This window comes from Aureobasidium subglaciale, assembly GCF_000721755.1.
Source record: "Aureobasidium subglaciale EXF-2481 unplaced genomic scaffold scaffold_3, whole genome shotgun sequence".
Taxonomy (NCBI): Eukaryota; Fungi; Ascomycota; class Dothideomycetes; order Dothideales; family Saccotheciaceae; genus Aureobasidium; species Aureobasidium subglaciale.
Window position 1 is genome coordinate 1 of NW_013566992.1, and position 27256 is coordinate 27256.

Below are 27256 nucleotides of genomic sequence, written 5' to 3' on the forward strand. Positions count from 1 at the left end.
CTTACGTAGGTTCGAGCCGTCTAGCGGCTATAAAGTACGTAATCTAGTAATAAAATCTATTATAACTTCGTCCTAAGGCTATAGCGGTAGGTCTATAAATTGGATCTCCCTATACTTCGTATATCTAGACGACTTATTTATCTAATAGCTACGACACTTCTAAACGTATGCCGTAACCTTTACTTTCATCTATAGGAAGGCAAAGTTACGTTATATAACCTCGATTATTTTAGTAATACTAGGGTAACCGTATATTAGGTTATCGTAGTAGTCCTTAATACACTATTCCTAATGTCGTTTAGGTACTTAGTACTTATCGTACGAGATAGGAAACTCCTCTTTATCATCCTTTATAATACGTAATACGGCATTAAACTTATATATCTACGCGCTAAGTGTTCTATCTTTATTAGTTTAGAGGATACTATATATAATAGCCTCCTTACCTTCTATATAGTTACTTATTCTACTAAGCGCGTCCGCTCTACCGTTATCCTTACCCGGTATATACTGGATTTTAAATTTATATTAACCGAGGAGTTCCGACTATCGTACTTACCTACAGTTAAGAACTTTAGTAGTTATAAAAGTTAAGAGGTTCTTAAAGTCCGTAAGGATAGTAAGCGAGGGGGCTCCTTTAGCGTAAACTCTCTAATATTATAGGGCTACGACTATAGCGAGAAGTTCTTTATTATAGATGTCGTAATTCTATTCTACTAGTATTATCTTACGTAAGTAGTAAGCTATAGGATGTCATTTCCCTTCGTAGTCTTACGTAAGATATACTCTAATCGCTCTATCGGATATATCGGTCTCGATATAGACTAGCTTTCCTAAGTTAAACATTCTTAGAGTTAGTCTATCGATGCATACCTATTTAAGTGCCTCGAAAGCTTTCTATTACCGTTCTTTCTATATAAATAGAGTATCTTACTTCGTAAGTTCTACGAGCGGTAACGCTATCTAGAAGTAACCTAATATAAACTTCCTATTATAATTAGTAAGTCTAAGGAACGATTATATTTCTTTAAGATTCTTTAGAGTAGGCTATTCTTTAATAGATATGATTTTCGTAGGATTAATCTAAATGCCGTCGACTCTAATAATAAAGCCGAGGAATTTAGTTTCCTTAACGTAAAATTCGTATTTCTTTAGGTTTGCCTTAAGTCTCTATTCTTATAGTTTCGTTAAGACTTATTATACATCTTTTACGTGTTATTCCAGGTTTCTATCTATATAGATTAGGATATCGTCGAGGTATACGATAACGGTCCTATCTAAGTATTCTCGTAGCGTGTCATTAATTATTATCTGATAAGTAGCCGGGGCGTTAGTAAGTCTANATAGTATAACTAGGTACTTATAGTGCCTGTAGCGTATTCGAAACGCAGTCTTCTATTCTTCTCCCTCCTTTATTTAGATAAGGTTATAGGCTCCTTTAAGATTAATCTTTAAAAACCACTTAGCCTTTAAGAGGCGGTCTTATAGTTCTTTAATATTTAGTAATAGGTAACGATTCTTAATAGTAATATCGTTAATCTTTCGGTAATCGACGTATAGTCGTAAGCTACCGTCTTTCTTTAGTATAAACAGAATTAGGTAACCTATAAGGGATTCTAATTTTTAGATAAATCCTTATACTAAGTTCTCGTCTAGGTATTCTCGAAGCGTCTTAAGTTCTTTTTTAGATAACGTATAGATAGGTCTAAATGTAGGTTACTTTCCTAGTTCGAGTCTAATTTCGTAATCCTACGGCTGATGCCTAGGTAACGCGTTTACGTTCTCCTCTTCCTAAAATAAGCGTTTCTATTTACTATATTATTTAGGGATATTAGAAGGTACGTAACTTCCTTTAATAACTCTCGCTTCGTAGCCTATCTAACCTNTAAGATCGGTGCCTACGGAGCTAGTATTATGCTTCTTTACTAATACCTTAGTCGAGGTAATAGTAATATATGCTATTATAGCCTAATTTCGCCCTTTCCTCTTATCTACTACCGAACGCTACTAGTGCGTAGGTCGCGAGTCGACTACGTAGTTACACTCCTCGAACCTTAATAATTGTAATATCTAATCGATTACTAGGTTATATTACCTTAACTAGGGTATACCTAGGACGATATAGTAATTAGCTATTTCTATAACATCTAAGATAATGTCCTTATAGTGCCGTTAGGTAATAATCCTTAGANGTACCGTTTCCTCTAATACGCTAGGTAACGCTAAGCCGTCTACCGCTATTAGGTCGTATCTATATTCTTTCGATTAGGTAGCTATTCCGAATCGAGCGACTACTAATATAGATATAAAGTTTCCGCTTACTCTAGAGTCTATTATTACGTATAGTCGTTTTCCTTATACGGTAATTAGTGTACGAAATACCGTTATTAATAATGTTAATACTAGGGCTTAGATCGTATTACATTCTCATTAGCTGCCCTTACTATAAGAATCTACTCTTTTCCTAAATCGATGTTAATAGGTAGGTTCGTAAAAGTAACTTTACTATTACTTTTAGTTCCTATTTTAAGTTCGTAGAGGTGTCGTTTATATAGCACTCGTTACTATTATTAAGCTTATCCGTATCGAGATCGTAGCAAATTAATGCTATCTCGTATACTTCTATTAATACGTTCTTTAGTAGGAATAATATATCCTATAAGTATAAAGGTACTTCTAAGTAGCGGCCTTTCCTAAATNAAAGCCTTAAAGTCGTAGTCGACTACTACTAATCGATGTTCCTAAAATGCCTTACGGATCTAATCTAGNATNTTATCGAAGTTATAAGGGTATAAGAATCTTTATCTATTAATCTCCGGGAAGGCTTCCTCTCTATATTTTATTATAACGTTAAACATCTTAGTAAAACACGATAAAATATAAGTATAAAGTACTTTAATGCCTTCCTTACCGTTATAAAGGTAATTATAGTCGTCGTCGATAGATTCTTCTTTAGATTCCTCTTCGCTATTAGTAGTGTCCTCTTTAGGATTACTTTCGACACTATCTACTTCGATTTCTTCTTCCTTAAGGTTATCCTTCCTAGTAATAATATTATAGTAGCCTTTTCCTCTACCCTTTAGCTAAGAGGGAAACTATCTAGATCCTATCTTAGAACTATAGTAGATTAAGCAGCTGTCGTCGTAGCATACGGTCTAGCTAAGCCTTCTATAGTAATTATATTAAAGATTCTTAATCTTCGGTTTCGGCTTCTCGAGTTCCTAGCGCTCTAGCCCGACGTTAGGGCGGCGCTACATTATATTAAATTATCTTCGAGGCACTTTATTTTTTAAATAATAATCCCTTACTATATAGCCTTTCTTACTACATCTATAGTAAGTTATCGAACTCTTCCCTTTAAACTACTTCTTCCTATTCGATCGTCGATCTTCGGTAACGTCTAGTTCTATTAGCTAGGGTCCGTAAGGATCCTAGTACTAGTTACGTCTACCGAAGTTATTCTTTCCTTTATAATTACAGTATAGGATGTAACTAGACTTACCTCGAGGGGCTACGTCGTAGCGTTATTCTATAGCATATTCGTAAAGATTATCGTCGATTTCGATCGTTATACGGATAAGATCATCTAGATCTTCGATTTTTATGCCGGCTTATATAAGTTCGTCTTTAACGTTTTCCTTTAGACTACGTCGATATATAGTTATAAGGGCGGAGTTATCCTAATCGGTAACTTAGGCGTACTCCTAGAACTTAGCGGTATATTTAGATACTAAAGTGTACTAACGGATGTGCTAAATAAGGCGTATAGTAACCTTATCTTTATTAGAGATGCTAAAGATACGGCGTATCTCGGTCTTAAACTTAATAAAGCTTATTATAATCCCGTTAGTGTCCTTACGTTTATTAAGGAACTTCTAAAGTATTAGTTTCATCTAGTGCTAGGCTCTTCTACAGAGATAGGTACTAGTAAAGATAGTCTTCTTAGCTTCCTCTATAGGAGTAAAGATATAGTAAAGATCTATCTAGTTAAGCTAATCGTTAAGCCTCTAGCGGTCTCTATAGTAGAGGTCGGGCTTAGCGACTTTACTATCGTCTTAAGTAGTACTAGTAGAGCGGTTTCTACCAGCCTCGCTAGGTATACCTCTTAGGGTAGTATTACTTAAGTAACTTATTCTAAGGGCGTTTAAAGTTGTTATAGCTAACTATCTAGGATAAGATAATAGGTTATAGGGTTAGACTCGTAAAGCGGAGTGTTAAGCGAAGTAAAGTAGGTAGTATATAAAGTAGTATATACTAAAGGGACTATTAGAATAACTAATTAAGTTAAACGTAGGACTACCTAAGGTCGTCCTACCTACCTATATACTTAATAGATAATGAGTGTATATACGTTACTCTATATACTCTATTATTCTATATAATCTAGAGGGAGTAGAGAGAACGAGAGATCGTATAGAGTAGGGTGTAGGAGGTAGCAGCCTTATATAGTGTGCTCTATAGAGATCCAGGTTCTTAGCGGAATCCTTAGAGTAGGATCCCGTATCCGGTAATAATCGTCGTAAATCCCGTTACGCTTAACTTAGCTCGTAACAGTTTTACTAAAGGGGAAAAGGAAGAGGACGAAAGGTCCGTCCTCTTCGTACGACGCTTATATACGCTAAGTCGGGGAATTCCCGGCGTCAGCCGAGGTTAGGGTCGCTACTTTAGTAAGACCCTATAACACTTATACCGGAGGAATAGAATTAATGTCGAGTTTATAGGAATAAGAGATATAGTTACAGATAGCTTTATAAAGCTATTACCTAAGCTAGACGTTATAAGATTTATTAACTAACTAGGTCTTACTAACATCTACTATCTAGACTAAGGAGGAGTGTTATAATATAGTAGTTAGGGTAACAGATATAGTAAGAGGAAGTTAGGTAATACGGAGAAGCTATAATATAAAGACTCCTATACTATAATAGTAGTCACCTAACTTAATTATAATATACGTAATAGTTCTACCCCTTAATAACTATTCCTTTTATAGCTCTAGCTTCCGATTACTAGGCGATACTTTTTAACTCTATTAAATATACTACTTTCTACCTTAACTTAAGAAGTAAACTTATAATCGACGACTGGACCTTCTTATTAGATAAGGAGAAAGTCTACTATACGTTTAATAGACTAACTAGTCTCGCCGCTAAACGAATAACTCTATAGATTCGTATAAACTAAGATTATAGCGTTCTAACGCTCGCCGACTTTCTTACCGAAATAGATAGAGCCTTTAACGATCTATAAAGGAAAGAGAAGGCCTTTATATAAGTTAACTATATAAAATAAGATAATAAGGACTTTATAGCCTTTCTTAGTAGGTTTAATAAAGCCCTTCTTAATACTAGTAGTTCATTCTAAGACGATAGTAAGAAGAAAACGCTGTTATAAGTCGCAATTAATATAAGACTTATAAAAGCTATAATTAGTAAAGATAAGAAGCCTACGTATAAAGACTACTATTAATAACTACGTCTAGTAGATAAGGATTTAAAATAGATACAGAGGATCTAAGGCCGACGTAGTACTTATACGAACCGTTCCTTACTACTAGCACCTTAGGACCTAAACCAGATAGACTAGTAGCTTACGTAAGTAAATACTATTTATACCATATCAATCAGGTGCTGAGTTCTTTGCCTCTGGACCAAGAATGCACGACTACATCCGGGAGACGCGAGCTGTCTTTGACGAGTACGATGCAATGACTGTCGGTGAGCTTGGCTTTATCAAAGACGAACGATCGGTCAGCGAGTACGTCGCCAAGGAGACGCGAGCTCAACATGGTCTTCGCCGGGGACAACGTCGACATGGACTTCGGAGCTGTCGAGCAATATGGTCGTGGTGACTTTCATCCTCGTAAAATCCGACAGCTCACCAACATGTGGCAGCGTGTCATGCCTAATGTCAATGGCTGAAACAGCGTTTACCTGGACAATCATAACAGTGGTCGCTCGCTCAGTCGATACGCATCGGAAGCACCTCAACATCGCTTTACCGCAGCAAAGATGCTCACCACTTATCTACTCACATTGAGCGGAACACCTTTCATGCTTGCAGGACAGGAGATAGGTATGACCAACCTTGGAAAAGAGTACGGACCTGATGCATACATTGATGTTGAGGATCGCAACTACTACGACGCCATGCTCAGCGCCAGAGGTGATGATCAATCCAATATGGGAGACGTGATGCGGGAGCTTCAGCTTAAGGCACGCGACCACGGAAGGCTACCTATGCAGTGGAATAAAAGTCACAACGCAGGCTTCTCTGCAGAAGGCACCCAGCTGTGGATGACCATCAATCGTGACTACGTCGATTGGAATGTCGCAAGTCAAGCTGATGACTCAAACAGCGTACTGGCAAACTGGCGCAAGATGCTTTCTTTGCGAAAAGAGTACATCTACTTGCTTACATACAGCTCCTACACTCCATTATGTGAAGGAGACACGGGGAAAAGGTCCTAGGATACGAGCGACGCTGCCAGGAAACCGACCAAGGGGCAGTCGTACTACTGAACTTCTCGGATCGAGAGCAAAAGTTACACATCAAGTCTTTTGCACAACAAGAGTTTGAAGTCATGATTTCCAACCAAGAGGAGGGTGTGATGGCTGACAGTGTGAAATTGATGCCATACGGTGCTGTCATCAAAGCTAGCAATGTGACGTTGATGCCTTTCGGCGCAGTCGTACTTGTGACCAGATAAGGTAGTGGCACAAATGAATACAATGAAATTTGATGTAACACTCTCCAGCGACGCATCGTCGTGACTCTTTTGATCGAAAACTTTACACCGTGGCGTCCTTGCCGATGATTGGCTCTCTTTCCCCTGGATTTGTAAAGCCCGATTAAGGATATTGTTGTCGTTGGATTCAATTGATGTATGATGCTGCAGTGCCGATATCTGGCGAAAAAGGACCTGGCAAGCTGTTGAATACATCACCAATGTAATTGCCAGGTGTCAGGCCTCTGTCATATATTCCGTTCCAATACTTCATTACGTCCTTGACAATCTCGATTCCCGCAACGTATATGTTGTGGATGCTTGGTGTGAAGCCTTCTTGGGCAGCGTAAAGCAGATGGTAGACCTCAGTCTCGCCGGGGGGTGCACGATCAAAATCGCTAATAGTTCTCATAATGATGACACGGCTGTAGTCAAGCATCCCTAGGACAGCGCCACGGAGCAAGGACTCGAGAGTTGCATTGTCCTCTTGCTGAGTACCGCAGTAGATTCCAGAGCCGTTGGTAAGTAGCTCGGTGTAGTTGCCGAACGCGTCACCGAGGACAGATCCGGACCAGTATTGGTCAGATGTAGCGCTATCGCACTTGACGACACGGGGGGGCTGGTTGGCAGGGGCAAATTGGTAGTTAGCCCGGTATTTAGCTGCAGCGTCGGTATCATTGAGCTTGGCCAAGGATGCAAGGTAGTAAGCCCGATCGCGGAGGTTCTCGTTGACTTCGTAAACCTCGGTACCGTAGAGTGAGCCGGGATAATCTTCCGAACTGGCCTCATCAGGGTAGTCGGCGTTCTGTGGATAGTACCCGGATGTAGCGTTGTCGGGAGTTTGAGAATGGTCGAACTCCTCTTGCAGACCCACTTGCACGGCGTATTTGGCGAAAGTAACGGAACCGGTAGTGACGTGATGGGGATTACCGCCAGAAATGCCAGCAATCATGAAGTAAGTGGAGGTCAAGTCAAAGCACTTTGACAGCCAGAGCGCGAGAATTGAAGCGGCGGCGTTGATCTCGCCCTCACCAGTGGTCATTTGACATACTTCACCAGACGCCGTGCAATGTGCGTCAGGAAAGAGAGAAGAAAACCCAGGCACGGTCACGTTGTTTGCGTAAAGGTTGAGAGAGGTGTCCTCGTACCAGATCTCTGCTTCGGAGGAGAACCAATGAGGTATCAGCGTTGAGTCTTGTCCTTGCTCGGTACAAAGTACTTACCATGCTGATGATCACAATCTTAGGCTTGATAGGCGCTGCAGTAGAGCAGAGCAGTGACGCGTCTCTCTTCGCCAATGTGCTACGGCGCTCGGGGCTAGTCAGCGCCGAGCGATGCTTCGGCTTGGAGGGTGTGTGAGCGAAAGATGAAGCTAAAGCATTGGCAGCGAGAAGACTCGAGAGGCATAGAGAATTGAGCCTCATGTTGACGGAGGTCCGGATTTTCAGGGATTGAACGGATGGCGCATAATATGCAGGTGCGCAGACGCTTATATATTTACAAGCCATGTCCCGCCATTGGTAAAGTGTTGGCAATATTCAATGTCGGGTCTGGCCGTTATCTGGGGTGCATTTGTCGCCTGCAGTAGCTCTGATCTCTTTGGAGCGATGCGACATGTCAAATGCAAAGCAACAACCATCATTCGGGAAAGGTTCCTGATGTCAATTGAGGCCACTGCGTGACATGACTGGACGTGTCTGGTTCTTATCTGAGGCATATCTTCGCGACTGCCGTCCTTCCCGAGATACGATCTAGCTTTTCCGGTATCAAACGTATCAGAACGCGCGTCGCCGAAATACAATGCTCGTTCGTATTTCCCTATACCTGTACCTGCAGGAAACTCAAGTCCTGAAGTTCTTTTTTGATGATTATCCGTGGCTTACGATGCAAAATCCGGTCTTTAAGCTTTAGACAATGCGCTTAGGTTGTGAATTGCTTGGATGCGCTCGCGAAGGCTCAGAGCTTAATGTATGGGTAGATCGAGTGTCGCGCACGATTGATGATCTCGAAGCGACCTGATGTGATGCTGGCCAAGCGGTTTCCCAGCGACGAACGAGTTCTTCGAGATTTTCATGCCTACACTCGCAAGCCGTAGATTGCCAGGTATCGGTCCGAGATACACACCGTCGGCTCTGCCGAGACGGGCGGACATCGACGCGGCAGATTTCCCCACCTGGTCGAGATGATGATCTCGGGCGACAGCGCGGGGCGACAACGCGGGGCGACCCACACATTTCTATGATTCCGTCTTTGCTAATGCTGCAAGTGTTTTCATCTTCTCATCTTCGCGACGGTCGTCAGATCAAACTCGCCGCTAGATTAGGCTCGCACCTTGCTTCGCAGATACTCGCGACATGTTCACGACGATAGATGCAGCCGCGGGAGTACCGCAAAACCGGACAAAGACCATCGCAGACAGGGCAGGTCACTTGAGGTTTGAAGCGCAAAAGCCTGTGGTGACCCTGATAGGCCTGTGACTTATGCAAACAGAGGAAGGTTCGATGTAATATGGGAAATCCGTGCAAGACTTGCAACAGTCGCAAGAGAATGTACATTCAACGAAGTGCGAAAGAAGAGAGGACCTGCCTCCGGCTGGGCCGCAGACATTTACAGACGAAAATCCAAAACGAGCTCTGGGGACAGCTTGCTCAGGTTTTCCGAAGAGACTCCGTCGGCCTCGCTCATAGCTAGACACACCGTCACAAGTCCTTCGAGCACGCATGAAGCATCTGTGTCGCATCGGATGAGTGTAGCGTCGTCGGATGGCCTAACCATGAAAACCCGCTGCAAAATCCTTCTCTCGATCACTGGAACCCTGCAGCCACGTCATACTCTCTACCTCTGACCAGCAGTGTACAACAAAACTGGACGGCAGATGTGGAAATCTCGGAAGACCAAGGTCCGGCATAAATCAGGCACGCCCTCCCTCAGGACATGGAGTTCTCTGGATTCTTGCTACCAAGTCTACCGATTGGATCGCCGATAGACGACTCTCTCGATGCCTTCACCGCAATACACGAGCAGGATCTGTCGCCAGTCGTGGAGTGTGTAGAGATCTGGCCTAAAACCATCAGTCAGGAAGCACTTCTCCCCTGGATCGATGTCTACTTCAAGCGCTTGCACTCCACAGTCCCGGTTCTGAGTCGCACAATGATCTATCAAGAGATGCTTCTGCGGACGCATCATCACGGACCACAGTTCGGGGCAATGCTCCTTGCGCTTTGTGCATTCACCATGACTCAACCAGTCCAGATTCATGAGGTCGCTTCGACACCTTCCCGGTCTGTTCAAGCTCGTATGCTGCTGGAAGAATCAATAGAGATGCGAATGACTGTGGACTTTGGAGAGCATCCTTCGGTCTACATGATTCTGACAAGCTTTTTAATATTTGCTTGCTTGTTTGGTCATGGAGAACACAAAGGAGCACATCATCGATTGAAAGAGGCCGTCGATCTCGCCAATTCCTTGTCGATGCACTTGTCGCAGGCTTACAACAGCCTTGATGCAAAGACTAGAGAACAGTGGTTGCGGACGCATCTAGTCCTAACTGTCACGGAGAGGTATGTACATGTGAAATTCTAGGTGTTTTGACTCAAGAGCTGATCACATATTCAAAGCGTATGCTCTCCCAAAACGCCATTCTATTGGTTTCCGAGGGAGTCCCGCTATCAATGCATACTTCATGCGCGCCTTCAGCTCCTCGTCGTCCTCGATGAATCAAGATCAAGCTGATGCCGTTGGAATGACGGGACTACTCTACCTCATGGAAACATTGAGGCCATTGACGAAAGCGTTGTTGAGTGCTGGGCTGGCTACTGCAAGTACAGCGATGGTCGATGCGAGACCTTTGACCGAAGGTAAGCTGTTCGAATGTTTCGAGCACAACGGCGCGCTCGCGAAGGCTGCATGGTTGGGAAACTCTCGTTCGAACCATCTGCGTATCTCCAACCGCTTCCGCAGTTGCGTGAGAGTCAACTAGCCGACATCTCGGTCACACAATTCTGGCTGCTCAACCGACTGTGGGAGCTATGTATGTCGCATGGGCTGCTATTGGACTCGTCCGATCATGCTGAGTTGCAGTATGATTTTGCATATCAGGTTGTAAACGAGCTGCTGAATGCTTGCGACAGCTTGAGTCTATGTTCGATGGAGGTTCATGGCGTTGGCTTGGTTGAAAAGGTGTACGATATCGCCGTGAGCCTCAGCAAGGCCCTAAATTCATCAACACAGATGACGCTTGACTCCGGCTATCCGAGACTCGATACGCTGGCTGATCAATCTGCAGATCTTGAATCCAGCGTAGAATTGCTTTTGCAGAAACTATGCGAGCTCATCCAAAAAATTCGTGGGGGAGACCACGCGTACGCATCCAAGATAGCAACAGTCTTGAGATGCATGCCGGACTATGGCAATCTAATGGGTACTTGACGGCTCACACAACAGTCACCTAGTCCTTGCTCATTCTTCTCGCTGCCGTCATAGCCTTGGACTGCGTAGCATCCACCAACGTAATCCTCTCCAGATTCGGCGAGACAGATTCTGTATCCCACCATTCTCTAGTAGACGCACTGAACAATTCCGTACCAGTACCAGTCGACGAAGGGGAGCCTATCTTCTCCACATCTTCGGGGTGTTCCGGCTCGCTGTTTGCGTCTATTTGATTTCCGCCGCTACCGTCCCAACTCCAGCGCTCGCTTAGGTTCATCTTCTTAAGTATTGGTCTAAGTGTTGCAGCGGAAGAGGCAATGATGCCGGCACCAATCTCTACAGTACACCACATCATACCTCTTCGGAAGCCGGACAACGAACCTTTCGTCAGAGCCGGCCAGTACACCGCCCTCAGTATGGCGGCAATAGAGCCGGCGACTGCAAGACCGAATATGCATGTAACGATGGCTTTTTCTCGCTTATTCATTGTGGTTCTCACAACGACGAAGATGGGAAGCGTCGCAAAGAGCCAATCTGTCGCTGCGTTAAGCACACCCTGCAGGATGTTGGCCGCGTTCAAAGCTCTGCTGGTGCCACTGCATTGTCCCGTCAAAGTCTTGGTAGCGTATTCTGTCGGATCGGAGCACCAGAAGAGTACCAAGAAAATGGAGGAGATGCTGTCGGCGATGAAGATTGCCAAGAAAGTCCAGATAAGAATCCTTTGCCAGCGCTTAAGAATGAATCGCAAAAAGAAAAAGGCAAGCGACAGCTTGAGCGCAATTGATGCGCAAAGGTACAAAACAACGTCTGATATGACAAACTAAGTATGGTGAATTAGCGATTTGCCATACTCTATTTGACAAACAAGCAAGCATGGCACAAACATTGATGATTTTTCTGAGGATCCCCAAGTCAAGCTTCGGCGACGCCAGCAATGCGTCGAATCCTAGTAGCAGACCAGTTTGAGCGACAAAGAAAATCAGAGCTACCAAGCAGAGCCAGTCTTCAGTCAAGAATGAGCCTAGTAATTTCGTTCGTACCAAAATACGCAGTCCGACGAAGACGATAGAGAGACCCAGAAAAACTGACGGCACTACAGCAGTCGTGTTGCTGACATGCAGTTCCCCACTTGAAGTCGACATGAGGTTATTTCAGCACTGTTGCAAGGACAAATACAGCGCTAGGAACTTGAGACGATGGGTGACAGACGCTGTTATAGTAATCTGAGATGGCAACGGGTATTTGATGTAACTTCAAGACCTCACCTGTACTATATGAACGCTGTATCAGGCGAATTTCCCGAGATGTATGCAAAGTGATGCCATCAGATCATGATTATCCCTAAGCGGAGAACCGCTAACAGTCTCTCGCCGGATCCATAACACCGTTTCACCTGGCCCGGAGGCTTCCACTCGGCTGCCGTGCCCTTCTGGAGCGTTACACTTTGTTACAACTCCTTGTCAGTTGATTCGCTGTCGCACTCCAGCCTTAGGGCCGCGAAGATACACTGCCTCCTCGATAGATATCGTTGCTGTATGCTCAACTACATAGTTTCTCCAACTCAAGACTCGCAAGGATGAAAGCGCTGGTACCAATCAGGCTATTATTCAACGTAGGTCTGGCAGAATAGTACTGGGATTGCTTAGTCAACATCATGAGTCTCTGTGGATCGAACTCGAGAGTGCATACCTCGGCATTGACGTTTTGCGGACTCAGACTTGCGATCGAACTTGTTCCGCCAAGATTCAACGTCCCGTTGGTATCGCGGGTGACTTGTGTCTCAAGGACATTGTCCCAGAGTCCAATGCCCGCGGCAATAGCTTTGACACGTAGCTTGCTTTCTTTAATGAACCCGACGCGAGCAGATTTGAGGAGGGAGTATGCGGTCATCAGACTTGCACTCATCTCGACGAAGTTCTGGGTGCTATTAATTGTGGCACCAGGTAAATCAACGACCTGCCAGACACTGTATCGTCCGTTGACAGCGAGACCTCGCTCAATGGCAATTAACTGAGCTCTGAGAAGGTCATTGAGAAGCGCCATCATATTCTCACGCGCGATCCTGGTCTCCAGGATTGTGTTTGATGAAGTTGATGCTTGGAGGGCAGCGAGCGCTTCGACAACGCCGAGTGTATACCATGCCAATGAGCGACCCCAGACAGAGGGACTTGCGCCAGTTTCTGAGTTGGCCCAAGAGTGATATTTGAGAGCGTCGTAACCATGAACCAGCAGTCCTGTTCCATCATCGCAGATGGCTTTGAGGATCTCGAGCTGCTCAAGTACGGCCGCACTACCAAACAAGCCTTTGTCATTGGGCGAGTTATCAGAACTCAAGATCGCAAATGTTGGATACGAATACATGCCGTCGGTGTAAGAAAGGTTTTGATAAGCACTCAGGTTGTTCGCGTTATTGTAATACCACAATCCCCCATTCGCATTGCAAGGTTGTTGCTTGAGCGACTCCTGAAGTACTTGTATCGCAAGGTTCAACCCATCATCATGTCTCTCCTTGGATTGTTGAATCATCTCAGTACCGATGGAGAATCGATCAAGGGGATATTGGGCAGACAATGTCGCATCTGTGAACAGTGGTATAGCACTTGCGGTGCTGTTGCGTAGATATGCCGTCCATTCCTGCTTTTGAATAGTGTCGTCTGTCGCTGCAATCCCCTGTCGCAGAGCTTGATAGAAGATGCCGAGTTCGATGAGTCCTGTGCCTGATGTGCTTGCTGCTGCGCCTTGCCCTCTTTCGATATTGCTAGCGATCATCTGAAATGCATAGTGCTGGGCAAGAGGCGGACATTGCAGTGCTTGAGCAGCAGAGGTGCCGAAGGCATACAGCGCAAACGTCCAAGATCTATCCACTCGCATGTTGAGGTCTTCACTCAAGGTGGAACAATGAAGGGAGTCAGGTTTCGCTGTAAACAATCGTGAGTGTTACACTTCGTGTAGATCCCGATGACGTGTTGGTCCCACACCAAACTCAAAATCGTTCCTGCACCTAATCATGGTACACCTAATCATGGTACACAACGACATATAGTCAGTCGCGTCACTCGCCTTTCATCAGCCAGCGACGACAAACACCTTCCCACAGAGTATCGGCACCATCTGATCCCTCCTCTTCGGCTAGGTCCAATAGTCTCTTCAACCTTCCCTCCAAAACAGCTCCAAGCTCGACCTCCATTGACGGCCCAGCACTTGGAACTAGATACATCGCTGACCTTTCACTTTCCTCGAAATTTTTCCATGGAGCTTCGTCATCAACAACATACTTGATGTATCTCTCCCTCCATTCTCTGATCTTCTCCGCGTAGTTATCTGGTAGCCTGTCCTCATACGCTCCCAGTAGAGCCACGATGTCCCATGTGTGCGATGCAAATCTTTTCTCTTCTAGAAGGTCAGAGAAAGGGTTCCCAAGATCGAACAGTTGGAAGTAAGTAGCCGTTTTACCAGCAGTCCCCATTACCATAGCCAACGCAGGGGCAAAGAAACCAATATCTGATTCAAACTGACAGATCTTCTCCAGGGCTTCTTCATCTGGCGTAGTCTCTTGTATTCCGTAGATCTGTAGTAGCTTCTTGGGGTTGTGGAGAACTTCCTCAGCGACCTTGATGAAGCTTCTTGCGTGGTCTTTGCGCTTGTCGTCGCCTCGCATCATGATATTCGATATACTGCCGTCGTAGCCACATGAACTGATAATTTGCGACTGCAGCCAGTCGATTTGTCTAGCTCTGCCTGCAAATATGTCGCGCTGCGTTGCATGATCTTTGTGTGGTATCATCTCAGTATCGACACAAGGTTGACCGACATAGCTCAGATCCCGGAGCTTGGAGACATCGCAATCGATCATCCTCTGAGCTATCTGTTTACTGCTCAGATTTCCCGTATCGATGTCTAGTTTCTTTGCCTGCGCGACGAAGTTTGTCTGGTGCTCAGCAGGTGTCTTGTCGGGCATAGTCAGTGGGGTGCCAGAAAACATGATTGATCGCTTGTAAAGAGGATTTGTTCTCCCACTCAGATTATGCAGACTCAAGCTCTCCCCACCGGCCGACTGCCCAATTGCCGTGATGTTGTCTACGTCGCCGCCAAATCCGCCAATGTTGGTTCGAAGCCAGTCGAAAGCGGTGAGCTGATCATGTAAGCCGTTGTTCGGAGGCATCAGCCCTTCAGCATCTGGCGAGTGAAAGAAGCCAAGGGCACCTAGACGGTAGTTGACAGACACGAATACAAGAGGCTTTTGCATATTCAGAGCTTGCGTGCAAAGTGTGAGTGGCTCGTAATACTTCCGCTCTCCAGATCCGATAAAGAATGCGCCACCATGGATGAAGACCAAGACCGGGAGCTTCGATTCGAACGTCGCATCACTTGGTACTGTGATGGTCAGTCGCAAGCAGTCCTCGGCTTGTTCTTGTTCTTCGACGTCCTCGGGCAGCTGGTTCGACTTGGCGTCCATCTGAGCAGACTTGAGGGGTTGTATGCTTTGCGGCCCTTGCTTGGTCGCATCAAAGATCTCCTTTGGTGTCGGATGTGCAAACTTTTTTCGTCGTGGCACGTCTGTCAACACTTCCGATCTGGCGAACCTCTGCTTGATGAAGCCATAAGGAATGGATCGATATTGGGTCAGTCGCTCAGTGACCGCAAGACCTTGCAGAGGGCCTAGAAGGGCGTGCTCGAGTAGATTGTTTGCCATTCTCAATGCTTTCATCTGGCGTTCAAGAACAAGAATGGAAAGTGGGAAGCCAGAATGTGGTGCGTCTGGAATTACCAGGCTAGTCGAGATGTGGGGGTCATCGCGGAATCGAGACGTCACAGACTGCAAAAGCACGTGTCAGGCTTCAACGTCGTAAGTTGAAATCACGCATACTTGGGATTAGAGATTTGAGTGAGCCATCGATTCACCCGCTGAATAGTTATTGGTTCCCACAAAAGCCGAACGTCTAGCCAGTGACAGCCAAAGTGCTAAGAATATCTTGACCGCAACTGTTGAACCGATGAGTCCAGAAATAGTTGCAGACCACGCGACAGGCCAGCGCTCTGCATTCTGAGCAGCGTACAGTAGGAGCAATAGAGTAAGCTTCAAGGAGCTGACTCCATACCGTATCGAGTATTCAACGAAGATGACAACGCTATCCTCTAACCTTGTTATGCGAAGGAAGGTCGCGAGATAGCGCGTCTAGAAACGGATTGATCGGAGCCGCAACGACGCGAGCACTGTAACTTTCCGAGGAAGGATACACTCTTTGTTCATCCTCCATGCCCAACTGATCAGTTAAGCGATGATGGTGATCTCCAGCACGACCGACCTTCACATTGCAGTCGTTACAGCGACGTTTGCGACAGCAGCAGCAGAGATAACGCGACAGCCACGAAGGTGGCATCTTGGCGTCTGTACCTCGGATGTAGTGACCAAGATGAACGATGTTCCACATAAGAATGGCCAGCCACATTGGTGTCGACTCCAAAACGTCCAAGACAGGCTCATTGCTTGGAAGAGGGTTTTTTGTGCCAAGCCCAGGGGAGAATTCTGCCAGGCGATAGATGATGCAGATGGTGATTGCCAGTAAGCATCTGTATAGCGTCCAGGTGAGCCATCTCCACCCACTGAGCTTTTCCGCGGTCGAACGTCCTTGTATTTCTGCCTGGAGCTGCTCGCGGTGAAACTTGTTGACCAAGCCAAAAAAAGATCCACAGGATAATGAAGTCTTCCTGCGTGCCAATTCCGCCCATGTAGATGCTCAAGCCCTTCGTTTGTGCACAACACACTTGCGCCAGGACCAGCCATGCCACCACCCACAAGCTGAATGACAAAAGATACGATGTCAAGCGTCACGAAGATAAGAGCCAGAATTGAGGGCGAGAAAACCAATACTTTGCGAGTAGACGAGTAAAAGTGGACGATGCGAGCGAAAACCATATTTGCAAAAGCGTTGACCCCTAAATCCAAAACTCAGAACATAATAATACAGTCGTTTGCCAACTCAAGATCTGCAGATAGGAGCCACCAAGACCAAGATCCGGGCGATAGTCGTGATACCCGAGGACTGCTGATCTTTGGGTCCGAGAGCACGGAAAGCATTAGCACCAGTCTCCCAAAGAGAAGCCATGATGGTAATCAAGCAGAAGGCTGTGCGATATATAATGGCTTGACTGATGTGGACGATGGTGAGCATGCCGAACAAGGTAGCGAAAGCCACTGCTGCCGCAAAGTTCGGGAAGTATACCCACAGTGCATTACATGCGTCCGCGGGAACTTGTCCCTCAGGACCAGGGTTCTAGGGTTAGGAAACCCTAACCCTACGAGTTGAAGCCAGCCAGGCGTGCAGGTTTTGGGTGGAATAGTGTGTTCGCGGTTGATATTGGGGGAAGATTTAAGGATATAGGTAGGATGCTCGGGCGAAGTCATCATTGCGTCGAGGGGGAGGGGTGACCTGGGTCAGCGAGATTGTTGCAGTCTGAGCAGTAAGTGTTTGGTGTGGAGCCGGAGTTGATGAAGCAGCACAGAATAAGGCTGGCAGCAATAAGCTAAGGAGCGGAAGTGGTAGCTTCATCGAATCGACGGGAAAGAAGCAGAGGTGGATGTATGTGGTTGTCGCTTGGTGGAGTTGACGGGGAACTCGATTTCTTTTTGTAGTGGTAGACAGGAGACTGGTTTTTGCAGCGGGATTTTGATTGTCGTACACATTGTGGCTCAGAGATTCAGGTAAGAACAGTGTAAACAAAATGGGCAGTGCAATCGAGTGGTCCAGCGAGTGGTCGTAGATACGCGAGTCTGGCTTACATGGCGCGTGATCCTTCGATTGTGGATATCTTATCTGCCAAGATCGTTATAGCATAGAGTAGTCAGATCTGTCCGTGAGCCAAGCATAAGAGCGGCCCGGAGCGCTGTCAGCATGAAGTGAACAAGCATCCAGGAACGACTAAGTTCTGACGCTAAATTGTTGCAGCAGCCAGTTGAGGCGAGATGAGCCATGGTTTTTGAGCCAGAGAGCCCAAGCTAAATGCATGGAAGCGCTAGAAGCACTCGTATAGCTGATGTGTGGTTAGCTCGAATCCTACCATGGCTGAGCACCCCTGGTAAACGTCACAAATGCTCATGTCGTTTCCAAACGGCTGCAATATCCCACCCGCAAACAGTGTATGGTCATATTTCTGATCCCAATCATTGCATGGAGGATCTAGAGATCAAGCTACCAAGGTCGTATTTCCTTTCTGGCCATGGCAATCCTTCGACTTGCACATTGTTGTTCGCCTCCTTGTTTTTGATTGATGTTCCGCAACGATGCGATCTTACTTGACAAAACATGAAGGATGCGAAGTCAAGTCTAAAACAAGTCGCGTCGTGGACAAGTTTTAAAAGACCGAATGGCCCCAGTCACGCCAATTCATACAACCCGACTGCTACTCAAACTTCGCGAGCCTTGGAGACATCACGGAAACGGTGAGTGTTAGCAGACTTACCAACAGTCTGGACCAAATCATGCCTCAGTAAGGCAGGAAGCGCTTCCAAAGTCGAGGGACGATAAAGCCGGGAGTCAAGATCTCAGAGAATCAAGGCAGACCACGGGGTCTGCTAGCAACGACAGTGGTCGAGTATGTCCCACGGGCTGCTGTACACACGATCTGCGGTTTTGTCCTAGTCTATGCTTACGGCTGCCGCTCATGCAGTCTAATAATGAGTCCAGGACAATGGGTCATCCGGCGACAATGGCGAATTTGCAGCACAAGACTCTTGTGCCGAAGATTGGCCGTCCTGACTGGCCGATGCAGGAACGACTCTAGCCCTCCATCGCGTCGTCTCATGTGGCATTATCGCAATGTAGTCTGTCGGGAGACACCCCGTCGAGCGCGCTCAAGTACAACGTGTTCTTCCCCAGTTCAGCATGATCTTAGGCCAGTCGCGCTTGCAAAGCGTCGCCAAAGTCTGTTTGCGCGCATCATTTCGGCTTGATCACTCCAGACGGCTTTTCCGATGGATTGACGCGGGGCTCGCCCCTTGGCGCACATTGGCGTTGTTCTTGAAACAAGACGGATCTAGCATGATGGCGCACCTTCGAGCTGAGCGAACCGAGATTGGATACTCTGCTGGTGCAGTGAAGATCTTGAGCCCCAACTCATACGCGCCTTGACTTCGCAGCTACCACTTCCAGCTTTCAGCCAGCCACGACGCGTATAGCCAACGGTCTTCCGAAAAGGGACTGGCCAGATCTGGCATTTAAGTCTTGGCGGATTCCCTTCATGACCACGGCCAGGAGCCTGGAAGAATCAATGCGCTTTTCGCGCGGTGAAGGACTGCCTCGGTACGGTCATGTCCGTCGACAACCAATCATGCAGGTATCACAATCGACCATAGACTTCCTACTTCTCAGCTATGCATCGAGACTTCGACCAGTGCGGGTGGTACGTGATCCAGAGGCTCGCGGAATCAGACTATTCACTGTCGACTTACTGCCTCATGCCGCAAACTTAGACAAACACGAGGGTCTGTTGGCACGTTCAGTGGAAGTCGTGGCAGGTCTGAGTTGTTATATCTTCACAGACCCTTCCCTCGAAATGAACATGCAGCTTTCATTATTCTACTTTCTCTACTCAGCGACACTCGACACATTCCTGCCTTGACTCACATCGACATCGTCCAATTACTGTGGTAGGACCGACCATGAGCGGCATTTTACATTGGGGCCTGGCGGCTCTCGTTCTCGCTACTCTTGCTATGTCTACACCTGTCCCCCAGGACATCGCCTTTGAGATGGTGCAAGCCATCCCGGATCCCTCTTATTCTATCGCCGTCGGTGTTGCATCTCAAACAGTATCTTACGACGCAGTGAGCATCCATGCAGAGGCCACAGAGGCGACATCGGTGACTGTCGATGTCACAGACCTCGTGCAGCAAACGGCTGTGCTTCAACGTATGGCAAAGAGAGGAAACTGTGCCACTCAGCCACTGGGCGCGTCAGCAGCACCCACTTACTCGCCTGATGCCGCTTCTGCCTTCGCCAGTGCCACGACGTTTGGCATAGTAGCGTCCAGTGCACCCACTCCCAGTGGATATGACCAAACCTTTGTCAACCTAGCTGCCTCCAACAATGCTTATGGTTATCTTGGGTTTACAACACTCCAGTCCTACGATACACAAGCGTGTGCCGCAAAGTGCAACAAGATCAACGGATGCATGGCGATCAATATCTACTTCGAACGCGACCCTAGCCTGGACCCAGGTGCAAATTGCCCGAATCCCAGCTCGGTGACGACGATCAAGTGCGTATTTTGGGGCGGAAATCTGGATGCCACTAACGCAAATGGCAAAGGTCAGTCTATAGCTGTAAGGTACGGGTACCACTCCTAACAAATAGCAGGTCAATACCGCCAAGACTTTCAAATCTTGATCGCGGGCTCAAACGGCTATGTCAACAAAACTCTCGCCACTCCTCAGGGCTACTCTTCTCCGACTTATCTTGGCAATGCCGCAATCAACGCAACATTCGACGCACAGGGGTACAACACCTACATGGGCGCAAAGCTCTTCACGGATGGTCCATTCAATGCTACACTCTGCAGTGTTCACTGTACATCACAGGTACGTTGTCGGAAAGTCAATGGTCACGCAAGAGGATCTGGCAATTAACGACCACTCCAGACTCAATACAATCTGGACAATGCTCCCCAGGACGGAACACCTGTTCAGACATGCCAATTCTTCAACACCTATCTTCTTTACGCCAATGGCAAACCCCAAGGGCAATATTGTGCGCTTTACTCGGAGTCATGGTCGTCAAAATACGCAACAAACGTTGGACAGACCTCGGATGGCTCAAAGTACACTATCGGATACTCATACGTCTTCAGTAACGCTACAAATTCCGGCTCACCTAACAGACCTGGTGCCATTTATCAGGCTCGTGATGAGTTGAATGCCAACACGCTACAGCCGTACTGCTCGGATCTTCTCGGTTATTCCTTGCCAGTGACTACGATTACCTCTACTGCCACCATCAGCCCATCTACACTTCTCGTTAGCATTGCTACAGTCACCGTCACAAGTTCACCAACAACCATCATTTCAGAAATTCAAACCTCATACATTACCGCAGCTCCAACTACGACCGAAATCAACGTCGTCACAGCCACGAGCTCTACCATTACTTTCGTTGCGGAAAAGCCGCCTCAGAAGAGACAGGCTCTCGACCTTGAGCGACGCGCGGCTTCAGTTCCGACCGTCTTGTCCAAATATCCATCGACCGTCGTCTCGTCAGCGTGTTCCTTGGTCGCGACGCCAGTCACCGGCGTATCTACGATCATAATAAGTGTGACGACATCCGCTCCGGTGAATACAATCACTCTGCTGTCCACAGCGACAGCTGAGACCACTGCTGATGTGATCACGATCACTTCTTTGTCCACACAAACTATTGGGCTCACTCTCCCTGTTGTCACCGTCAGTTCTTTCTCAACCACGACTGTTATCGTCACGGTCGAGTCTACAAATTTCCCGTCCATAAGCTCCCCATCTACGAGCTCCTCATCTGCGAGTTCCACGACGGGAGATGCCACATCAAGTAGCGCCATGTCATCAGCAGCAGCTCAGAGTCCGAACGCCGTCGCAAGTTGCGACTACAACGGGCAAAAGTTCACCGCTGGTAAGTTGACCACCTTGAGACCTGTCGAGGCAAATTCCCACCTCGATATATGCTTGACACATACCAACGCTGACCTGTGGTGCCCCTAGCTGACGGCAGTCAATTTCTCATCATTTGCAACAAGGATTACACCACAACGGATAGTAACATTGTCGGAATCAACCCTGTAACCGCAAGTTCGTTCGATGACTGCTTGTCACTTTGCACAGCCCAAGGCAGTGTATGCGTCGGCATAACTTTTGGTAAATTTGGTGGTTCTGACCCGCAATGTTATTTGAAAAAAAAGATGGCAGCTGCTTACCTCACTCCGACTTACGTCGTGGACTCTGCTCTCCGTATCTCGGGCCCCAATGGAGTCAGTCAGTCGCTCGTCGCCAACGGTGGCTTCGAGACTGGAGATCTCACCGGCTGGACAGGAGGCCAGACTTCCGTACAATATTCCGTACAATATTCCGTCGCACAAGGTGCAGCGTCAGTTTCCCTCAGTTCTACGTTCAAAATGCGGCACAACCACTAACACGTGATACAGCTCTATGGCCTTCCCTCTCAGTGTCGTCAACTCACGCCCCTTATCAACCCTATCCATCAGCGGTGCTCTCAAGCAGGTCTTTTCCCCAGTACCCTCATCCTCGATGAGTGGCTTCTATGGCCACGCCGAGATAGTAGTCAACCCGGCTGGCACCACACCCCCTACCCGTTTCAAGACGAATGATCAGTGCTCGGTTTACCTCAACACTGACGGTGGTGTTGTCTATGCGGGTAGCTTCAAATACGACGCCAACACGCCGTCTATACGCACAAAGGTTGATGTCAGCGGCACATTTACTCAGGCGCCCTCTTTCCTGAGCCTGCAGGCGTCGTGCCAAGGAAGCTACGACATGACAATCGCCTTTGACAATGTGGTCCTCAATGTCTTCGAGATCAGATCCAACGCGAATGCTATTGTGCCTCAGCGCAAGCAAGTCATTGTCAACGGCGATTTCTCCAACGGTTTCGACGGCTGGAGATTTGGATCCGGCACCCAGCGTTCGACCTATGACGTTTCCAATGGCCAGGCCATCATCCGCTTCACAAACATTCACCAAACTCTAGAATCGCCTACATATGTCATTCAAAACACCCCGCTTCTGGAACTGGGGCAGACGTTCAGCCTGTCCGCAGATGTGTGGGCTCAGGTGCCAGGCGGCTCGTCTTGCTTCCTCGGCTTGACCGCCGGAAACGTGCAAGTGTGGAAAGTGGACAAGGTGGGTGGTTATCAATCATGGACCATCAGAGATGCAAGGGGTGTGACTACATATGATAGTCCAGAATTAGTCTTCTACGTGACATGCACGGGTACAGCTAACCCTACAATGGGGATAGACAACGTTGTTCTCTACCACAATATTTAGAGTCTAGTACATAGCACATATTCGAAGAGAATCGAGATGTCTCCAAGGACCATTTATATTTAAGAAGAGCGATCAGAGAAGAGTGAAAGCTACTATAGTTAAGAAAGGATAGGTTCTCGCAATGCGACGGCTTTGACATCACTTGTCTTTACAAGAACGCGCATCGCTTTCGCCCCTTTTTCCACGCGGCAACGGGCTCTAGGAACTTTGCCGCAATCGTTAGAGATGCGACCAAGGTCCACTCAAAAAAAAAATGCAAGAGCTATTAAGACTATGTCTTATCGCTACTGCTACGCCTAATCGTTTCCACATTTCACACAAAACTACACAGGCATCATCACACAGCATCTGTAGGGTTGCAACGTCTGTTCTGCTTATGAGTCTTACAAATCTTATCATTAAGCCTGTCCAAGGTGTAGGATTAAGATTGTAGGCACCAAAATCTACATGTTTAGCCTATGCCGAAGATATGCCGCCCAAGCTACATGCTAGGACGACCCTGACTCAGTCAAGGTAAATGACAAGATGCACGTTGAGATCTTCATCTTTACCCAGGGCGAATAATGACAGAATCTCGTGACGAGAATATATTTGAAGGCAGTAAAAGGTGGTTTTAAGGATAGAGATAGCATTACATTCATTCATGAGACTAGCATTTTACTTTAAGTGCATCATTTAATCTAAAGACGAGCCTGAGCCTGGAGCTTCTGCTCCTTGTTAAGATCGTAACGGTCCAACTCCATAACCTTGACCCAAGCAGCGACAAAGTCCTTGACGAGTCTGTCCTGACCAGTTGAGGAAGCGTAGACCTCGGAGATGGCGCGTAGCTCAGGGTGAGAACCGAAGACGAGGTCGTGGCGAGTTGCTGACCACTTCTGCTCGCCAGACTTGCGGTCCTTACCAGTGTAGATCTCGTCCGAGCCCTTCTGCCACTCGGTCTGAGTATCGAGGAGGTTGACGAAGAAGTCGTTTGTGAGTTGTCCGGGGCGCTTGGTCAGGATACCGTTTGATGAGCCGTCGTAGTTGGCGTTCAAGGCACGGAGACCACCGACGAGGACAGTCATCTGAGGAGCGGAAAGAGTCAACAAGTGAGCCTTGTCGACCAGGAACTGCTCAGTGCGAACACGAGAAGTGCCCTTGCCGTAGTTGCGGAAGCCGTCAACGACGGGCTCGAGGTGGTCAAAGGTCTTTGCATCGGTTTGCTCCTCAGTGGCGTCGGTACGACCCGGGGTGAAGGGAACAGAGACACCCGCAGCCTTCTCAACAGCAGCAGATCCACCAAGAACGATGAGATCGGCAAGAGAGACCTTCTTGCCACCCTTGGCAGACTTGTTGAAGCTCTCCTGGACCTTCTCGAGAGAGGCGAGGACCGTCTTGAGCTGGGCAGGGTTGTTGGCCTTCCAGTCCTTCTGGGGCGCGAGACGAATGCGGGCACCGTTGGCACCGCCACGCTTGTCACCTCCACGGAAAGTCGAGGCCGAAGCCCAGGCAGTGGTGATGAGCTGGGTAGGGTCGACAGCGGAGAGGAGCTCCTTCTTGAGAGCGGAGATGTCCTGCTCGTCAATGACAGGGTGGTCGAGGTCGGGAAGAGGGTCCTCCCAGATGTAGACCTCCTTGGGGATCTCAGGGCCGATCCAGCGAGAACGAGGACCCATGTCACGGTGCAACAGCTTGAACCAGGCCTTGGTGAAGGCGTCGGCGAGCTGGTCGGGGTTCTCTGCGAAGCGGCGGGAAATCTTCTCGTAGGCAGGGTCGAAGCGGAGGGCAAGATCCGAGGTCAACATGCGAGGCTTGTGCTTGACGTTGGGGTCGTAGGCGTCGGGGATGATGGCCTCGGAGTCCTTGGCCACCCACTGGTGAGCGCCGGCGGGCGACTTCTCCTGCTCCCACTCGTACTTGAACATGTACTCGAGGTAGTGGTTGCTCCACTTGACGGGCGTCTTTGTCCAGATGACCTCGAGACCCGAAGTGATGGTGTCGGGGCCCTTGCCGGACTTGTACTTGTTGCCCCAGCCGAAGCCTTGCTCTTCAATCGTGGCGGCCATTGGCTCGTCGCTGACGTTCTCGGTGGGACCGGCGCCGTGTGTCTTTCCGAAGGCGTGACCACCGGCAATGAGGGCGACAGTCTCCTCGTCATCCATGGCCATGCGACCAAAGGTAACGCGGATGTCGCGGGCGGAAGCAACGGGGTCGGGGATGCCGTCGGGACCCTCGGGGTTGACGTAGATCAGACCCATGTGGGCAGCAGCGAGGGGCTCTTCCAATTCCCTAGAGTGGATGTCTGTGTGCTCCTTCTTGGACTCGTCGCCGTCAATGACACCGGGCTTGTCGGGGCCCTCCTGGCCGTTGGCGTAGCGGACGTCGTTGCCGAGCCAGGTAGACTCGCCACCCCAGTAGACCGACTCGTCAGCCTCGAATGTGTCGGCGCGACCACCGGCGAAACCAGCAGTGGGGAGACCCATCGACTCAATGGCAACGTTGCCGGTGAGGAGGAACAGATCAGCCCAGGAGATCTTGTCGCCGTACTTTTGCTTGATGGGCCACAAGAGGCGGCGCGCCTTGTCGAGGGAGGCGTTGTCGGGCCATGAGTTGAGAGGTGCGAATCTTTGCTGACCGTCACCACCACCACCGCGACCGTCAAAGACGCGGTAGGTACCGGCGCTGTGCCATGCCATACGGACAAACAGACCACCGTAGTGTCCAAAGTCTGCAGGCCACCAGTCCTGAGAGTCGGTCATCAGTGCCGTGAGATCCTTCTTGAGACCTTCATAGTCGAGGCTCTTGAAAGCCTCGGCGTAGTTGAACTGGCTGTTGTAGGGGTTGGAGACACCAGTGTGTTGACGAAGAATGTTGAGCTTCAAGTCATTGGGCCACCAGTCCTTGATTCTGGTGCCGCCACCACCGGTGTTGACCGTCTTGTGGCTGGCGTGAACTGGACATCCGCTGGGAGGGGGAGACATGATGTCAAGTGTGTGCGGATATGTGAGAATGAGAGGGAGATGAGGAAGGAAGGGAACAAGGCAGATAAGAGGAAGGAGCGGCCGATTTGTATATGTGTCGAGGATCAGCGCCTGCCCGTCTCGGAGCTGCTACGCCTGACCCCGCACCTGCCTGAGATGGAACTCCCCGCCCTCGGTTTAAACTTTCTGGTCAGCGAGACCAACGGCAACTGCCCTCGACGGATCTTGCCATCTTGCTGACCATCGCGTCAATTCCGTGCTTGACGATGCCATTGATGTGATTCTTTGTCTTGGTCGAACATGTTGTTTTGCAGACCATCATTCGGTCTCTCTAGCACGAACGCTGTCTCTCACAGACGCCTGTCTCAAAGACTTGCCCAACACGGTAGTCGAAAGTGCTGGGCAGAAAACCGCAGCCGAGACGGACATCTGATGCCCGAACCGCGCCGGCCTCGGCCAACCACCGTTGATGGATTTGTCTGGCCTGCCCTTCGCTTGTCAAATAGGTAGCCAGCCTGGCGTCATGCCAACCAAGACGCTCACGGCATTCTCCGCAGCGCTCTGATACCAAAGCCCGATAGAGCTCGCGCAACGACATGCGACGGATCTTTTGGCGCGATGGGGAGATGCAAAGTCACAAAGTCACGGCATCTGCCGCGACGTGTTCGTCACCACGTGTATCTACACATCGGGACAAGGGACGCGAACGTAAGCATCACCTTTTTGCTGTCGGGAAGGTGGAGGACTTGAAGCAAGCATGTTTCGCCTCGGTCATTTCGTTACTTTGCTGTGACACGACACCCTGTTGCTGTGATGTCTTGTCGTATGAACATGTTTTCTTCCACACCTTTGCACTGTTCATACATGTATACTGATCACCTCCACAACACTTCTAACCATCTTGATTAGCTATGAATCACATAGCGTCTGCATCAAGCTTTGATCAGAAATGTCGCGTCCAATTTCCAAACCTCAACCAAGCCGATAGATCTGTCCATCCAGCGTCGGAACCTTTCTCCGACGTGTCACAAGCGACCACCGGCGGCTTCTGCCACTGCGCTACGACACCGATGGTATGAGACATTAATCCGCCGACGTAACTACGACCTTTTT

The 27256-nt window shown here is 48.1% G+C and overlaps 13 protein-coding genes across 13 annotated transcripts; 5 read left to right on the top strand and 8 right to left on the bottom strand.

The window, feature by feature from the left end:
* Positions 1–6143: 6143 nt before the first annotated feature.
* AUEXF2481DRAFT_36601 (glycoside hydrolase family 13 protein) lies at positions 6144–6753 on the top strand. The gene has a single exon (XM_013491332.1). It carries the CDS (start codon positions 6183–6185, stop codon positions 6468–6470), a length of 288 nt encoding a protein of 95 aa, XP_013346786.1. The 5' UTR covers positions 6144–6182; the 3' UTR covers positions 6471–6753.
* A 122-nt stretch (positions 6754–6875) lies between these two features.
* Positions 6876–8151, bottom strand: AUEXF2481DRAFT_2082 (uncharacterized protein; the record flags this gene model as incomplete). The annotated part of the gene is made up of 2 exons (XM_013491125.1): positions 6876–7880; positions 7951–8151. The coding sequence occupies 2 exons, from the start codon at positions 8149–8151 to the stop codon at positions 6876–6878; spliced, it is 1206 nt and encodes a 401-aa protein (XP_013346579.1).
* A 722-nt stretch (positions 8152–8873) lies between these two features.
* On the bottom strand, positions 8874–9325 carry AUEXF2481DRAFT_468709 (uncharacterized protein). Its single transcript, XM_013491549.1, has one exon. It carries the CDS (start codon positions 9280–9282, stop codon positions 9025–9027), a length of 258 nt encoding a protein of 85 aa, XP_013347003.1. The 5' UTR covers positions 9283–9325; the 3' UTR covers positions 8874–9024.
* A 239-nt stretch (positions 9326–9564) lies between these two features.
* Positions 9565–10935, top strand: AUEXF2481DRAFT_468765 (uncharacterized protein). The gene is made up of 2 exons (XM_013491550.1): positions 9565–10287; positions 10345–10935. The coding sequence occupies exons 1-2, from the start codon at positions 9662–9664 to the stop codon at positions 10457–10459; spliced, it is 741 nt and encodes a 246-aa protein (XP_013347004.1). The 5' UTR covers positions 9565–9661; the 3' UTR covers positions 10460–10935.
* Positions 10350–11313, top strand: AUEXF2481DRAFT_468853 (uncharacterized protein). Its single transcript, XM_013491551.1, has one exon. It carries the CDS (start codon positions 10598–10600, stop codon positions 11153–11155), a length of 558 nt encoding a protein of 185 aa, XP_013347005.1. The 5' UTR covers positions 10350–10597; the 3' UTR covers positions 11156–11313.
* On the bottom strand, positions 11175–12297 carry AUEXF2481DRAFT_2083 (uncharacterized protein; the record flags this gene model as incomplete). The annotated part of the gene is made up of 2 exons (XM_013491126.1): positions 11175–11975; positions 12040–12297. 2 exons carry the CDS (start codon positions 12295–12297, stop codon positions 11175–11177), a joined length of 1059 nt encoding a protein of 352 aa, XP_013346580.1.
* A 397-nt stretch (positions 12298–12694) lies between these two features.
* Positions 12695–14026, bottom strand: AUEXF2481DRAFT_2084 (glycoside hydrolase family 105 protein; the record flags this gene model as incomplete). Its single annotated transcript, XM_013491127.1, has 2 exons — positions 12695–12787; positions 12845–14026. 2 exons carry the CDS (start codon positions 14024–14026, stop codon positions 12695–12697), a joined length of 1275 nt encoding a protein of 424 aa, XP_013346581.1.
* A 181-nt stretch (positions 14027–14207) lies between these two features.
* AUEXF2481DRAFT_2085 (uncharacterized protein) lies at positions 14208–15848 on the bottom strand (the record flags this gene model as incomplete). The annotated part of the gene is made up of 1 exon (XM_013491128.1): positions 14208–15848. One exon carries the CDS (start codon positions 15846–15848, stop codon positions 14208–14210), a length of 1641 nt encoding a protein of 546 aa, XP_013346582.1.
* A 315-nt stretch (positions 15849–16163) lies between these two features.
* Positions 16164–17299, bottom strand: AUEXF2481DRAFT_468731 (uncharacterized protein). Its single transcript, XM_013491552.1, has one exon. It carries the CDS (start codon positions 17070–17072, stop codon positions 16464–16466), a length of 609 nt encoding a protein of 202 aa, XP_013347006.1. The 5' UTR covers positions 17073–17299; the 3' UTR covers positions 16164–16463.
* AUEXF2481DRAFT_36604 (uncharacterized protein) lies at positions 16842–18021 on the bottom strand. The gene is made up of 2 exons (XM_013491333.1): positions 17336–18021; positions 16842–17300 (listed from the first exon to the last, which is right to left on the bottom strand). Exons 1-2 carry the CDS (start codon positions 17559–17561, stop codon positions 17137–17139), a joined length of 390 nt encoding a protein of 129 aa, XP_013346787.1. The 5' UTR covers positions 17562–18021; the 3' UTR covers positions 16842–17136.
* Positions 18022–19425: 1404 nt separating this feature from the next.
* Positions 19426–21980, top strand: AUEXF2481DRAFT_468840 (uncharacterized protein). The gene is made up of 4 exons (XM_013491553.1): positions 19426–19555; positions 19626–20463; positions 20512–20732; positions 20793–21980. The coding sequence occupies exons 2-4, from the start codon at positions 19815–19817 to the stop codon at positions 21879–21881; spliced, it is 1959 nt and encodes a 652-aa protein (XP_013347007.1). The 5' UTR covers positions 19426–19555; positions 19626–19814; the 3' UTR covers positions 21882–21980.
* AUEXF2481DRAFT_468829 (uncharacterized protein) lies at positions 21941–23258 on the top strand. The gene is made up of 2 exons (XM_013491554.1): positions 21941–22256; positions 22322–23258. Exons 1-2 carry the CDS (start codon positions 22060–22062, stop codon positions 23181–23183), a joined length of 1059 nt encoding a protein of 352 aa, XP_013347008.1. The 5' UTR covers positions 21941–22059; the 3' UTR covers positions 23184–23258.
* Positions 23259–23863: 605 nt separating this feature from the next.
* AUEXF2481DRAFT_62845 (uncharacterized protein) lies at positions 23864–26143 on the bottom strand (the record flags this gene model as incomplete). Its single annotated transcript, XM_013491499.1, has 1 exon — positions 23864–26143. One exon carries the CDS (start codon positions 26141–26143, stop codon positions 23864–23866), a length of 2280 nt encoding a protein of 759 aa, XP_013346953.1.
* Positions 26144–27256: the final 1113 nt, after the last annotated feature.

What these genes read in the sequence shown, in the direction of transcription:
- AUEXF2481DRAFT_36601 (XM_013491332.1), top strand. Translation starts at nt 6,183, where the DNA reads ATGGGAGACGTGATGCGGGAGCTTCAGCTTAAGGCACGCGACCACGGA.
- AUEXF2481DRAFT_468709 (XM_013491549.1), bottom strand. Translation starts at nt 9,282, where the DNA reads ATGTACATTCTCTTGCGACTGTTGCAAGTCTTGCACGGATTTCCCATA.
- AUEXF2481DRAFT_468765 (XM_013491550.1), top strand. Translation starts at nt 9,662, where the DNA reads ATGGAGTTCTCTGGATTCTTGCTACCAAGTCTACCGATTGGATCGCCG. An exon ending in GTCCTAACTGTCACGGAGAG is followed by an intron (nt 10,288 to 10,344) that starts GTATGTACATGT and finishes ACATATTCAAAG; the next exon opens with CGTATGCTCTCCCAAAACGC.
- AUEXF2481DRAFT_468853 (XM_013491551.1), top strand. Translation starts at nt 10,598, where the DNA reads ATGTTTCGAGCACAACGGCGCGCTCGCGAAGGCTGCATGGTTGGGAAA.
- AUEXF2481DRAFT_468731 (XM_013491552.1), bottom strand. Translation starts at nt 17,072, where the DNA reads ATGGTTTTCGCTCGCATCGTCCACTTTTACTCGTCTACTCGCAAAGTA.
- AUEXF2481DRAFT_36604 (XM_013491333.1), bottom strand. Translation starts at nt 17,561, where the DNA reads ATGACTTCGCCCGAGCATCCTACCTATATCCTTAAATCTTCCCCCAAT. An exon ending in GCAGTGGCTTTCGCTACCTT is followed by an intron (nt 17,301 to 17,335) that starts GTTCGGCATGCT and finishes ACATCAGTCAAG; the next exon opens with CCATTATATATCGCACAGCC.
- AUEXF2481DRAFT_468840 (XM_013491553.1), top strand. Translation starts at nt 19,815, where the DNA reads ATGAGCGGCATTTTACATTGGGGCCTGGCGGCTCTCGTTCTCGCTACT. An exon ending in CACTAACGCAAATGGCAAAG is followed by an intron (nt 20,464 to 20,511) that starts GTCAGTCTATAG and finishes AACAAATAGCAG; the next exon opens with GTCAATACCGCCAAGACTTT. An exon ending in GTGTTCACTGTACATCACAG is followed by an intron (nt 20,733 to 20,792) that starts GTACGTTGTCGG and finishes CGACCACTCCAG; the next exon opens with ACTCAATACAATCTGGACAA.
- AUEXF2481DRAFT_468829 (XM_013491554.1), top strand. Translation starts at nt 22,060, where the DNA reads ATGTTATTTGAAAAAAAAGATGGCAGCTGCTTACCTCACTCCGACTTA. An exon ending in ACAATATTCCGTCGCACAAG is followed by an intron (nt 22,257 to 22,321) that starts GTGCAGCGTCAG and finishes CACGTGATACAG; the next exon opens with CTCTATGGCCTTCCCTCTCA.